The 12,810-nt window shown below is 44.7% G+C and overlaps 2 protein-coding genes across 2 annotated transcripts in view; one reads left to right on the top strand and one right to left on the bottom strand.

The window, feature by feature from the left end:
• The window catches only part of ACTL6A (actin like 6A), a 31,683-nt gene extending 27,384 nt beyond the window's left edge, over positions 1-4,299 (bottom strand). Inside the window, exon 1 of the mRNA XM_053390622.1 lies at positions 4,166-4,299. Within this exon, the coding sequence (XP_053246597.1) occupies positions 4,166-4,190 (25 nt within the window). The 5' untranslated portion in view covers positions 4,191-4,299. The remainder of the gene's footprint in view (positions 1-4,165) is intronic.
• Positions 4,300-5,438: 1,139 nt separating this feature from the next.
• NIFK (nucleolar protein interacting with the FHA domain of MKI67) lies at positions 5,439-12,498 on the top strand. Its single transcript, XM_053390625.1, has 6 exons — positions 5,439-5,637; positions 7,995-8,123; positions 9,071-9,179; positions 10,284-10,495; positions 11,340-11,423; positions 11,916-12,498. Exons 1-6 carry the CDS (start codon positions 5,500-5,502, stop codon positions 12,096-12,098), a joined length of 855 nt encoding a protein of 284 aa, XP_053246600.1. The 5' UTR covers positions 5,439-5,499; the 3' UTR covers positions 12,099-12,498.
• The last annotated feature ends 312 nt before the right edge of the window (positions 12,499-12,810 follow it).

The raw sequence follows: 12,810 nt of genomic DNA, 5'->3' as shown, positions 1-12,810 counted from the left end.
GTCCTCTGACGCCCTCTTTGGGAAGAGCAAGGTACTTCATGGTTCTAATTGATTCTTTTTCCAGGTACATTCATGTGTTTATGCTCGAGCAGAAATCGCAAGCATTTCCTAAGTTCAAGGCATTCTGTGCTTGGTTGGAGAATGCTCACGGTAAACGTATTGGTTGTCTGTTTACTGATCGAGGCGGGGAGTTCACTTCTCAGCAGTTTGAAGCTTTCCTGACTGAGAAGGGAATCCAGCATGATTTGTCAACGCCCAGATCGCCATGGATGAATGGGCTTGCGGAGAGAGCAAATCAAACGTTGCTGCAAGGCATAAAAACCTTGTTGCATGATGCCAATCTCCCTGAGAAGTTTTGGGGGGAGGCTCTGGCGAATTTTGTTTACACTTTTAACAGGAGACTGTCATCACCTATTGGTTGCACTCCCTACGAGAAGATGTTTGGTAACAAACCTAACACCAAGCACATGAAAATCTTTGGTTCTGACATGTGGGTGCACACCCCACAAAGCAACAAGCTTGGGAAGCGTGGGGCACATGGTTTGTTCATGGGGTACGAAAAAGGTGCATACAGGGTATGGATGACTAACTCTAAATCCATAAAGTTCACAAGGAGTGTTGAGTACAATCCTAAGTGGGGGGGAAATGTGGGAATTTTCCAGAGTTACCCAGAGGAGGATGAAGGTAATATGAAGAAAGCAGATCATGCTGAGAAAGCTGAGGAAACTGAGGATGATGATGATGATGATGATGATCAGAGTTCGGATTCCAGTTCAGTGGGCGGCGCTGCTGCTGCTGTCAGTGACAGTGATGACACAGCAGACTACAAGAGCGCAAAGGCCTCAGTCAGACCATCTGATGAGTCTGACAATGAACTGGAAGAACCACTGTTCACCATTGGTCATTTTTCTCCTAAGAAGGAGGAGATGAGTCCAGAAGACTTGCGTCTGGTTCGCAGGTCTGAAAGGGCGACCAAAGGCAAACCTCCAAAGAGATTTGCTGATGAGTTTGCTAAGATGGCAACTGCTGTTCTTAGTAGCTCAGAGAAGGTGTGGGAACCTTCAAGCTTCAAAGAGGTCCAGGAGTTAACCTCTAAAGATGCTGAGCCTTGGCTAAATGCCATGAAGGCTGAAGTTGATTCCTTGAACAGGAACCAAACTTGGGAGCTGGTACCGGTAGTCCCAGGGATGAGACTGGTTGGCAGCAAATGGGTCTTCAAGGCCAAGACAGACCAGAATGGCAAGGTTGTCAGACACAAAGCCAGATTGGTTGCCAGAGGTTTTTCACAGGTACCAGGGCAGGATTACCACGAGACCTACTCACCCACGGTCAAGTATGAGAGCATTCGGCTGATGCTCAAGATCGCTGCGGAGGAGAAACTGCATGTTTCCCATCATGACATAAATACAGCTTTTTTTGTACGGGATTTTGAACGAGCAGCTGTACATGCTTCCACCTGATGGAATGCAGATACAGAAGGGAATGGTCTGTAAACTGCGGAAATCCTTATATGGTCTCAAGCAGAGTGCCAGGTGTTGGAACACAAAACTCACTGAAACGTTGCTTTCTCTAGGTTTTCACCAGGGCAAAGCTGATCCATGTGTGTTTGTCAAGGAGGAGGGGCAAAACAAACTGTATTGTTTATGTTTTGTTGATGATCTTCTGATGTTTTGGAAGAATCAGGCTTTTTACCAAAGCACCCTAGCTCAACTGAAGGAGCACTTTGACATGAAGGATCTTGGTGAGGTATCCAACTATCTTTCTCTGCAGGTGGAGAGGGACCAAGCAGGTAATTTTCTGGTACACCAAACACAGAAAATTGCTGATGTATTAACCAGGTTGAATTTGGTTGATGCAAACCCAGCAGACACACCGATGGTGACAGGTTACCAGGTAGACAGTACTGCTGAAGCGTTTTCTGACACAATGCTGTACAGATGCATTCTAGGCAAGTTGAATTTCATTGCTAGATGTTCGAGACCTGACATTGCTGTAAGCACTAACCTGCTTAGCAGACATGCTAACAATCCTACTGTTCAGGATTGGAAAGCTCTGAAGCGCATAGCCCGCTATTTGAAAGGGACTATGCACTACAGGCTGAGGTTCACCAGTCAGAAGACTGGAGGTCTTGAAATCTTTGCAGATGCAAGTTTTGGAAGTGACACCACGGATGGTACAAGCACTTCTGGAGTATGCTACATGTACAACCACTGCCTGTTTGACTGATTGTGCAAAAAGCAGACAACAGTTAGCCTAAGTTCCTGTGAAGCAGAACTCAATGCTCTGTCATTTTCACTCATGGATTGTGAATGGTTGATGCAACTGTTTAAGGACATTGGGGTTTCTGTGAAATGTCCTATACAAGTGTATCAAGACAATAGATCTTGTTTGGCTTTGCTGAACTCGGAGAGTTGCAAGCAAAGGACCAAGTACTTGCAGATTAAGCTACATCGTGCAAGAGAGTGTATTCAGAAAGGACTCATTCAGGTGTCCTACATGCCAGGAAATGAAATTCCTGCTGATCTGTTGTCTAAGGTTGTTAACAGAGAACAACTGAAGGTTTACGCACAAAGGTTGCAATTGGGTTGAACCACAGGTACTACAGGTTACACGGAAAGGGGGAGGATGTTAGGATATTTCCGTTCCACCTTAAAAGGGAGCAGGATGTTTGTATAACAGCCTGCGTAAGTTCCTGTCTCACAGGATGTTTATGTTGTAAGTCCCTTTCGTTTTTGGCTGTTTTGCCTGAGCAGTCGGAGCAGACGGTCATGCCTTCTTTGTTCTGACCAACGCCTAATAAACTGTAAATATGCATGTTCTGCTCTCATGCTGTGCAACTTCTGTTGTGTGAATTCTGCTGATAGAGTGTGCACAAGTCCAAGAATGTGGCTATCTTTTCTTGAGGCTTCGTGTCGCTATAATTGCTAGATACTGCGTGACTAAGGGAGGTCGATGGATCGTCCGGCACGGAGCTTGGGGGCTCAGATGGACTTTATCTCCCTGGCAGTATCCCAACACTAGATTCAAGTAGGTAGCCGTGTTGGTCTGCCATAGTCAAAATAAATTAAAACAATTCTTTCAAAAGATAGTTAAAAAGACTCTTCTTAAAAACCTAAAAACTCCCTTAAAAGAAGTCTTCAAAAAAGTTGCATGATCTAAGAAAGTCTTTAAAAGAATCCTTCCAAAAGAATTTAAAAATTATAATGTAGCACCTTACAGACCAAGTGAGTATTTTTAGGTATAAGCTTCCTTGTGCATGCACACTTCTTCAGATACACTGAAACAGAAGTCATGTTTTAATGGTTCTGAAAGGCTGTGGGTGAACTGAATTTGCTTGGACTCTGGGTGAGAGAACCTGGAAGCTGCAAAGGAGGGGTACGCCAGAAGGAAAATGAATTGACATTGATTTATATATAACTTTGTATTAATGCAACGTCTTTATATGCAACTCTGTATTTTTGTTTAAGCTGTCTGCTGTTGCCACAGCTTTCTGTACACCCGTTAGAGCTCATTATAATATAGTGAACGGTAGAAAAATTAGATAATCAAGTGGTTTAGTGATCATTAGATAATCAAGTGGTTAAGTGATCATTGAGTTGTTTTTCTCTTTTTTGGTAAACCGCTTTGAGGGTGTGGGTTTGGTTTTTTTTTTACAACCAAGATAGAATAGAAATTTCATGAATTGAATATTAACACAGGAATCCCTTTTTTAATATGAAGGCAGACCTGCCAAAAGCTTTTCTCCTTCAGGCAAACCTACCCAGATTCATAATGGTTCTCTAAGCCCGTTTCTTTCTTTCTTTTAAAAAAAAAACCGTTCACATATTTCCTACATTCAGATTTATTATAATAATAATAATAACGTTCGGTTTTTAAAAAGTTTTTAAACTTGGTAAAATAAATTAAATATAGAGGAAAGCTTTCCTCCTCGGCGCGTCAAGGTGCGGGGAGAAGCTGCCCAGGACGAAATTCTCCCTCCCGTCGCCCCGTCTTAAAGGCACAGGCGCCTTTTCAGGCTCTGCCGGACCAGCGGCGGCGGCAGCCTCCCCCTCCCCGCGGGGAAGAGAGCGAGCCGGTGGAACGCGAAGCCCTAACGGTCCGAGGGGGGGAGGGGGAGAGAGAGAGAGAAAGAGGAGCAGCCCCTCCCCCTCCGAGGAGAACTTACCCCCTCCGTACACGCCGCCGCTCATGTCCGCTCCGGACTTCACCGCTCGGCCGGCGGCGACACACACACAACACACAAAATCACCTCAGGCCGCCCCCGACTCTCTCAGACACAAGCTCCGCCCGCTCGACCTACCTTGCTTACAGCCGCCCTCCTGCTAAAGACAGCCAATAGGGAGCGAGGTCCTTTCCTCAGCCGGCCTATCGCGTCGCAGAAGGCGCCGTCGAGCCAATCGCCGGCGCTTGCCTTCCTTGGGCGGGACCGCCGCTGCGTTTCTTCCCCTTGGCTTCCGTCCAGGCGGTTGTAAGGTCGCGAGGGGAGTCTCGGAGTGTGGCTGCGGGGAAAGAAACCACGCTCGGTTGCAGATTTTCAAAGAGGGGCGGGGCGGAAGGCGGAGCTGGGAGGTGGGTTGGAGCTGGTCACGTGATTTGCAGCAGTCGGCTTCTTTGATTGGCAGCAGCCGGGTTGCTTTAAGCCGGCAGCAAGACCCAATATGTTCAATGGGGCTTTACTCCTAGGTAACTATGTAGGATTACAGACTTTGCAGTGCAAGCCTATGCAAGTCGGAGGGTCTTTTTCGGGCCACTTGATGATTTTTCTGCCCGTTGCAGCAATTGCAAATGTGCTCCATGACTTGCTGGAAATTCTATCATGTATTATGGATTGTATTTTATTGTTGTCTATTAATTTAATATCCATGCCGCCCTTCATCCGAGAACTACAGAGCTGTTTAGTTATAAAAACACAAAATACGTAACATAACAACAGACAACACAATCACACTGCCACAAACAGACACACCACCCAGTTTAAAAGGCCATAGATTGCTTAGTTAGCCAAAGGCTTGGAAGAAGAGGAATATTTTCGTGTTTATTTTTACACGAAGGAATAAAGGAAGCAATTAAAAACCAATGTGAATATTTAATGCAGTGGATGTGCCCACCTTCCCAAATTCAATCACAAATCCACAGCTGGTACTGTTTTTATTATTATTTATCACTAGCTTTATTAACGGCCTTCTAAATAACTGCCTCAAGGCGGCTTACACTAAAAAAAGTAAATGGAAAGCACCTTAAAAAAGCGCCTAAAAAAAGTCAAAGCGGCAGACTCCTGGTTAAAATAAAGCGGGGCGGGAGTTCCACTCTACATCCAGCAGGGGCCGCTGCCGTTCTCTCCCTCGTTCCTTCTTTAAATTGCCTATCTCAACGTCACTTTCAAGAAAGGAAGAAAGGAACTCCCTGCCAAGCGGAAATAACGTAGGACAGCATCCGCTTCCTGGTTTGCCCACGTGCGGGGTGGGTAAGTGGCGTTCTCTTCCGCACACAGTGTGCGCGATGGCGGCGGCTTCTTCTTCTATGGAGGCTACGAAACCAACGGCCACCCTGGCGGCTCCCCCTCTCCTTTCCCTGGACCCGGAGAGGCAGAAGGAGTTCCAGGCCAAAGTGCACCGCGTACGCAAGGCGGCTGCCCAGGTGAGAGCGAAAAGAGGAGGAGAAGAAGCGGAGTTGGGGGGGGCATAGCTGTCAACTTACAGGTTTGAAAATAAGGGACCAGCAGCCTCGAAAATAAGGGATCAGCAGGCAAAATAAGGGATTTTGGGTTAGCTTATGCAGAAATCCAGCACTCATGGAACCATGCTGCTTTGGCTGCCACTGACTGTGTTTTGCAGGGGGTTGGACTAAATGATCCTAAGGGTCTACAACTCCCACCAAAGAAGAGGGGCAGACAAAACGGATGAACGACGTCGAGATGGCAAAGCTTACAGGCAGAATTAGAAACCAGGAAGAGGACCTCTTTAATAAAGAATGGGGAAGGTTTATAATTTAGTTGAAAAGCTATTGTAAAGAGTTACATACATTGGTATGATTGACAGAAAACTTGTAGTAAAATTTTGAACTATGGATGGACAAATGATTTATAAAAATAGAGCTATGAAAGGGATGCAGAGGGGGAAATCACTACATTAAGATGCTGCACTGGTTGGAGGGTATGCTAAGCAGCACATCGGGGCTGCCGTTGTCCTGGTGCAAGGAGTTCCATCGGCCCTTCCCCACCGGGGGGGGGAGGAGAGAGACTCTCGCCCGCGAGCCCAGCATGAGGCGGTTGCAACGCCGCTGAAGCGCCACCCTTCTGCATCCCTCCCCATCCCCTCCTCTTCCTTCTCCCTCAGGCCGCCTCCTCAGCCGCTGCCGCCGCTGCTGCCTCTGGCTTCCCCTGGCAGCGCGGCAGAAGTCTCGCAAGAGAGGGGCTGCCTGCCCGCCCGCCGCCACCCGTCTCCTCACGACGCGCCCCTGAGGGGGGAAAGGGAGAGACGGAGATGCGGCAGCTCGTGTGTGCTCTCTCTCTCGCGTGGCGGAGGACCCCAAGCCGCTGCTTGCCTCTTGAGCCGGGCGAGCATGAAACCTGGGAAATTTAAGGGACAGCAGCGGGACACGGCGCTGGGATAAGGGAGTTTCCCGCCAAATAAGTGACGGTTGACAGCTATGTGGGGGGGGGGGATTTGGTGTCCAGGTGCATCAATTTTGGGTTACAACGACCTCCATCTGCCCCAGCCTGTGGCTCCCTTGTGGCCATGCTGAGACCATACAACTCCCATCATCCCTGAGCTCTGGCATTGCTAGCTAGGGGTGATGGGAGTTGTAGTTCAACATCATCTGGGGACCCACAGGTTGAGAAAGGCTGAGCTAGAGTTTCACTGCTCGGAAGGTGGAGCTTCCTGTTGCTTGTGACGCGACTCTTTTATTTTTCTCCTCTGGAGCATTAGGCGTCATGTTAAAGATAACCAGGAGGTCCTAACCCCACACCCCCCAGATAAAGAAGCTGTAATTCTCACTTTACTCCATGGGATCATTACTTTACCTATTTGAAAAAGTGTGGGGAGGCCACTTTTTAATCATAGCTGTTTCCATGGTGATGGAAGCCTCTTTCATATGTTGCTGCAGTACCACAGAAATAATTTACAACGCTCCTATTATTTTTATTATTCGTTTCTATATCACTCTTCAGCCAAGTTTTACAGGGAGGTTTACAATATAAAAACACAAAAATGTATGATGTAGTAACGAGCAGAAACAATAACTTGTGACTGAGTGGTGCTTGGACAAGAATAAACAATCCTACTTGTCCACCATCATGGCTCTATTATAAGAATCCTAAGATCTTAAATATAGAATAAATGTTCATAAATGCACAAGGTCAGCACTCATACATAAGTCCAAAATAGTACAGGAGAACAATCTTGAAGCCATTTTGACTCTCCCTGGCAAGCCAGTTCCTACACCATTCAATGCCATATGGTAAAAATTAAGAATTTGTGGAGTAGCAGCTAAGTTTGCGTCATGCTATTTTATGTATTATCTGAGTGTGAACTCCTAATAGTTGTGTGTGCGTTTCCTTGAGAGCAGGCAATAGAAACTGAAGTTGAAAGGCTTTTGAAAAATATCCATGCTTAACAGTGCCAATGTTCAGGATGCTGTGAGGAGGCGGCAGCATTTACCAACCCAGGTTATACCCACTGTGCATCTGCAACTGTCATCATGCAGATTTGATGTTTTATTCATTTATTACTTCTATACCATGTTTTTCTAGCATTGTGGAGTTCAAAGCAGCCGGCTCAGATGGTCTCCTATTTGGGCACTGCTCCCATCTGCTTAACTTCAGCAAGGCTGCTGCATTTTGTAGTTTCAGGCTGTGCCCCGGGGAATGTTTTTGTCTCCCTACCACCATGTCTCTGCAACTGATCTGCACAGGGAGATCATCAGAGGTAATGAACCAATGCGCACGTGGGTGTATTTTGAAATGTTAATTAATTATTTCATATATATTACAGAATCAGAAGCTGACACCTGGTGTCATTTACTTGGGTCATATCCCAAAGGGTCTTTCTGAACCACAACTTAAAGAATACTTTGATCAGTTTGGGACAGTTACAAGACTTCGACTTTCAAGGAGTAAAAAGGTAACATTGGGAGGGGAACTATATCTTGTTCTTTCTCCCTAATAAGGTAGAACACTATAAACACCATAAAATATCAACACACAGCTCACAGCACCCTGAAGAACTAGGAGGGCACAAAACTTAAAAAGGAAAGTTTGAACTACCCTCCATGCAGTGAAGGATTTCTGGGGGGAGGGCTGTCACAGAAAAGACCCTCTGGTGTGTTGTTACTGTCACAGCTAAAATGGCCACTGTTTCTTTAATGCGAATAAAGCTGGGTCAGCATGACTCAGCGGCCTGCAGCAGGTTGTATATATAAAGTGAGAAATGTTAGTTTGTGCTGAGGCTGGTGTTTGGTGCTGGTGTGTATAGTTACTCAGTCATGTTTTGCACAAAGACTTTTAAGAATAAAACTCTGCAGGGATATTCTTGTGGACTCTTTTTGTGCCGACAAGGGTCCGAGGACCAGGCTGAGGAGACAAAGGGAGGTCAGAACCTTTTCCTCCTTTTTTTGCTTTTTACAAACACTGACAGTTACTTTTCCATATATTCTTAAGGGTAACACTTCTTAAAATGCTTTAGTTAAGTTCTTTTCCCTCCGACCAGACCCTATCACTCCTTACAATGGGCAGTTGTAGTTTCAGGAGTCATTCATGTTGGCCTTTGGAACAATATCGATGTTTATTTATTTATTGAATTTATATACCACCCTATTATACCCAGAGGTCTCAGGGCGGTTCACAGAGTATATAATTTAACATGTAGGCTCCCTGTGGTCATTAAATTAAACCAATGGGCATGTCTGTATATTTGTCTTACTTTAAGAAATATGTTTCCAGTAAAAGTAGTTCATTGGGCTCAGAAATCCTTTTTCTGTAAGATCCTTCAACCAAGAAAAAATAGTGTTCAGCACAGATTCATTTTAGCATGTAAATGTATTTCAAGGTTTGTCTCCTTATCTTTAACAGACTGGGGGCAGCAAAGGTTATGCATTTGTGGAATTTGAATATGATGAAGTTGCTAAGATCGTTGCAGATACCATGAACAACTATCTTTTCGGTGAACGACTTTTGAAATGTGAGTATGAATGAGTTTCTTGCCCAAAAGGAAAATTGAATGTGGCAGTTCTGAAGCAGTAACATCAGTTTCCAAACCTTGCCACAGTCTGGTTTACAGAATATCATTTCTCTGAAAACTGTCCTCAAACCTGCCTGTTACTTTGTCTTTTCTCCCAAAGTCCTTGTATCTCTTCAGCCACCTCTTCCCACCCACTTCTGTCTTTTCCCCCTTGGTACTTGCAGATACCCTTTCTCCCAAAGAGAGCAATTGACACACAAGGCCCTGTGACCTCCTGGAATACCCTCTATTAAGATAAGGTGCAAGCTGCAGTCACCTTTCTCAGGAAACTGCCTGTTAAACCACATTTGCAATGGCATTAAAAAGGCATTGTGTACTGCTTAGTAGGAATTTCCTCCCTTCCCAGCGCTTGCCACAGTTGTGTGGTGTGTTTTTGAAGTGGCGCCCAACTGCATAGCTCTCTGTAGTACATTGGAATTGCTATTGTTCATGGTGACTCTTGGCTTGAAAACAGAAAAGGATTAGTGAGTCCTGTTCTCTCAAGCAAGTTTAACTGAGCTGGACCGATGGGAGAGTTGAACACCAGAAAACCTTGTTCATAATTCTCTTATTAAAGATTCAGACATAGCTTCAGGGTGAATTTATGTGAGGCAGCCTTCCCAGTACTATTAATGAAGCAGCCAAACAATGCTTTCCACTTAATTATAATTCAATTCCAGCAGATGATAGAATTCTTCTGAGAGCTAGGTGACAGTCTTTGAAGAAGCCAGCCCAAGTGCATACATAAGAGAAGGTGGAAAGCTATTGGGTATCGGCCAGATGTTGACAACTCTGTGCCAGAAATAGAGGTCAAGGCAGGTGGATGAACATGACTAGGTGCTTCTCCTTGTGTACTGAGAATCCTAAAACACAGCAATATTTTATTCCTGCCCGGTGTAAAGGACGGTTTAGATATGGGAGTTAAGAGTAGTGCTTTTGTAGTGATCCAGAGCATATAATTGGGGAACACGCAACTTAACATAAAGATTTCCATGCTTTGGTAAATACTGCTCCATTTTTCAAGGCTTCCATATTGATTTTTGGTGTAACGTGTTTGTGATGCAGGCCAGTTTATGCCTCCTGAAAGGGTGTGTGAAAACCTGTTCAAAGGTAGTGAGAAAATATTCAGCAAGCCGTCCTATCCAGCAGTGAAACGCTACAACCGGAGGCGAACAACCCAAGAGAAAGCAAAGATGGTGCAGCGGTTGCTGAAGAAGGAACGGCAGTTGCGGAAAAGGCTGGCTAAGAAGGGAATCGATTATGATTTTCCTGGCTTTGTAAGTGAATGCCCTGCCCGCTCCCCCAAAGGGATGGAAGTTGACATACAAACGTGTTAAGTCAAGTGCTAATTGCAAAGTATGTGCCTTAAACAGGGATTATGAATGGTAATACTGTCATTGAGCAAGCGAAAGATCTGTGAATGTTTTACTCAGTAAAAGAATGGAGTTTCTGGGCCTTTTCACAAAGGACACAGAGGCAAACCCTGGCTTGTCACCCAGTGTGCATCCAGCACAGATCTACAGCTTCCTGAAAGATGGTCACCTACCTATGTGATGCATGTGTCTGCAAACATATTTCTAGCCTTCACTCTTAACACATTTTGGTCTACCCACATTTTGGTCTACCAGTAAAAGAACTAAGGTCAGACTTGTAAACAGCCACTTATCTAGTCTCTGGTGGTGAGTAACCATTACTTCCAGGTAAGCAGATAGGAAAGCTTTTGTAGAATAGATGAGTTTTTCCTATCAGGTTTCTGATGTGTCACAAGTAACTACGATTGGTATGTATTTTGTTAAGCCCACAAGGTACTAGTCTGCCTATTGAAAACACCTGAAAATAAGCAATGTGTGAAGTGGCCCTAAGCTATCATAACAGATCCCAACTGAGCTGGAGTGAAACTGGGTTTTGTAGCCCTTTATTGCTTATTAAGAAAAAGGCACAATTCTAGGACAGTATTTTAATCTTGTTTTGATGGCAGGATACCATTTTGTGTGTTTGTGTGTGTAGTATAAATGGATGGTATTTTAATCATACTAAATGCAGTGGTGTCCACAAAGGACATTTTGGCTGTAAATGCAGGTTGCACAGGGATCATGTTGATGCTGAGCCTCTTTTCCATAGGCCGCTGAAATGCCTCTGATTAAGAAAAAGAAAAAGAAGCTTTCAAAACCAGCCTCGAGCATGAATGTGTCTGTGAGCAGTGAGGTAAGTTTAAAGTGTTGATCTTCCCAAAGCGTACTAGTAAGAAAGGGTTTGGGTTTTTTAGTCAATTGAATTCCTGTCATGGTCCTATCTCTGGGAGATATTTTGAGGTGTGTGGGTGGCCAAATAGGAACAAAATTATTGGACCTCTGCAGAGTGGAAGTTTGGCCTTCATACAACCCCTCTAGAGAGTCTGACACCTTTGTGTTCATTTTGTACATTCCCATTGCATCCTCAAGTCAGTTTTTACGTAAATGTGACAAACCTGCAGGCCTCAATTTCGTCTCATTGCATCCCATCACCAGCCCTTTCCCCTTATTCAATCTTCTGGTAGGATGGGACCCTGGGGAGCAAATTGGTAGCCGTGAGGAGAGGGAAGCTAAGTTCTGTTTCATGACCAGAGGTCTGCTCATGCAGTGCTGAGATAATGCCCTTCACCTTTAACATCGTGATGGTCCAACAGAATTTAGCAACATCCTTCTCTCTCATATCCAGGATCCTACCCCCGTGTGTACCCCATCATTTCTTGAACGGCGAAAATCTGAGCCAGAAGATAGCGATGACAAAGAAATAACTTTCAAACTACCACCTGCAAGTATAAAGACTGCTGCACAAAAAGCCAAAACAGCAAAGCTGCAAAGAAAAACAGCTGGCACGAAAAGGAAATGCAAAACTTAAAATATTTCTTCAGCCAAAGGACACATTCATTTCACAAGGAGTTTCCAAGCAGTCCTGATTTTAGAGAGTCTTGCGTACTTACAATAGTTGATCCTCACATCAATCTCCAATCAAAACTATATTTCCTAAGTATAACAAGCCAGTGTTCCAGTATCACAAGGAGAAATAGTTTTAGATTCTGCCGACTTGGACCTATTTCTGACCTACTGGGTGGGAAGGAGAGCTGAAATGTACTGTCTTAAGCATTTTAACTAAAGTGTGTGGCTGGTATAAAAAATGTCACAGATGACTGGAGAGTAAACATGTATAAATTGTCAGCAGAAACAGGATATTGAGGAATTGTTTTTTCCAACTATGACTCATTTGAAATTAAGTTCAAATAAAAAAATGTTGAAATTCACTGGAGTAGTGTGTTAAATTATTGAAAACAGTGGCTGTCAGCCATATAAATGGTTTCCAGTACAGTGGTACCTTGGTTCTCAAATGGCTTAGTTGCCTAACAAATCCGCTCCCGAATGCCACAAACCCAGAAGTACGGTAAGTGTTCCAGTTTGCAAACATTTTTCAGAAGCCAAACATCCGGCGTGGCTTCCGCTTGAGTGCAGGAAGCTCCTACAGGCATTTGGAAGCCGCGCCTTGGTTTTCGAACGGTTTTGGGGACTCCCAGAACGGATTAAGTTCAAGAACCAAGGTACCACTGTATACAGAATTG

Source organism: Podarcis raffonei, chromosome 5, assembly GCF_027172205.1.
Source record: "Podarcis raffonei isolate rPodRaf1 chromosome 5, rPodRaf1.pri, whole genome shotgun sequence".
Lineage (NCBI taxonomy): Eukaryota > Metazoa > Chordata > Lepidosauria > Squamata > Lacertidae > Podarcis > Podarcis raffonei.
The sequence above is the reverse complement of the archived record's forward strand: the minus strand, read 5'-3'. Positions and strand labels throughout refer to the sequence as shown.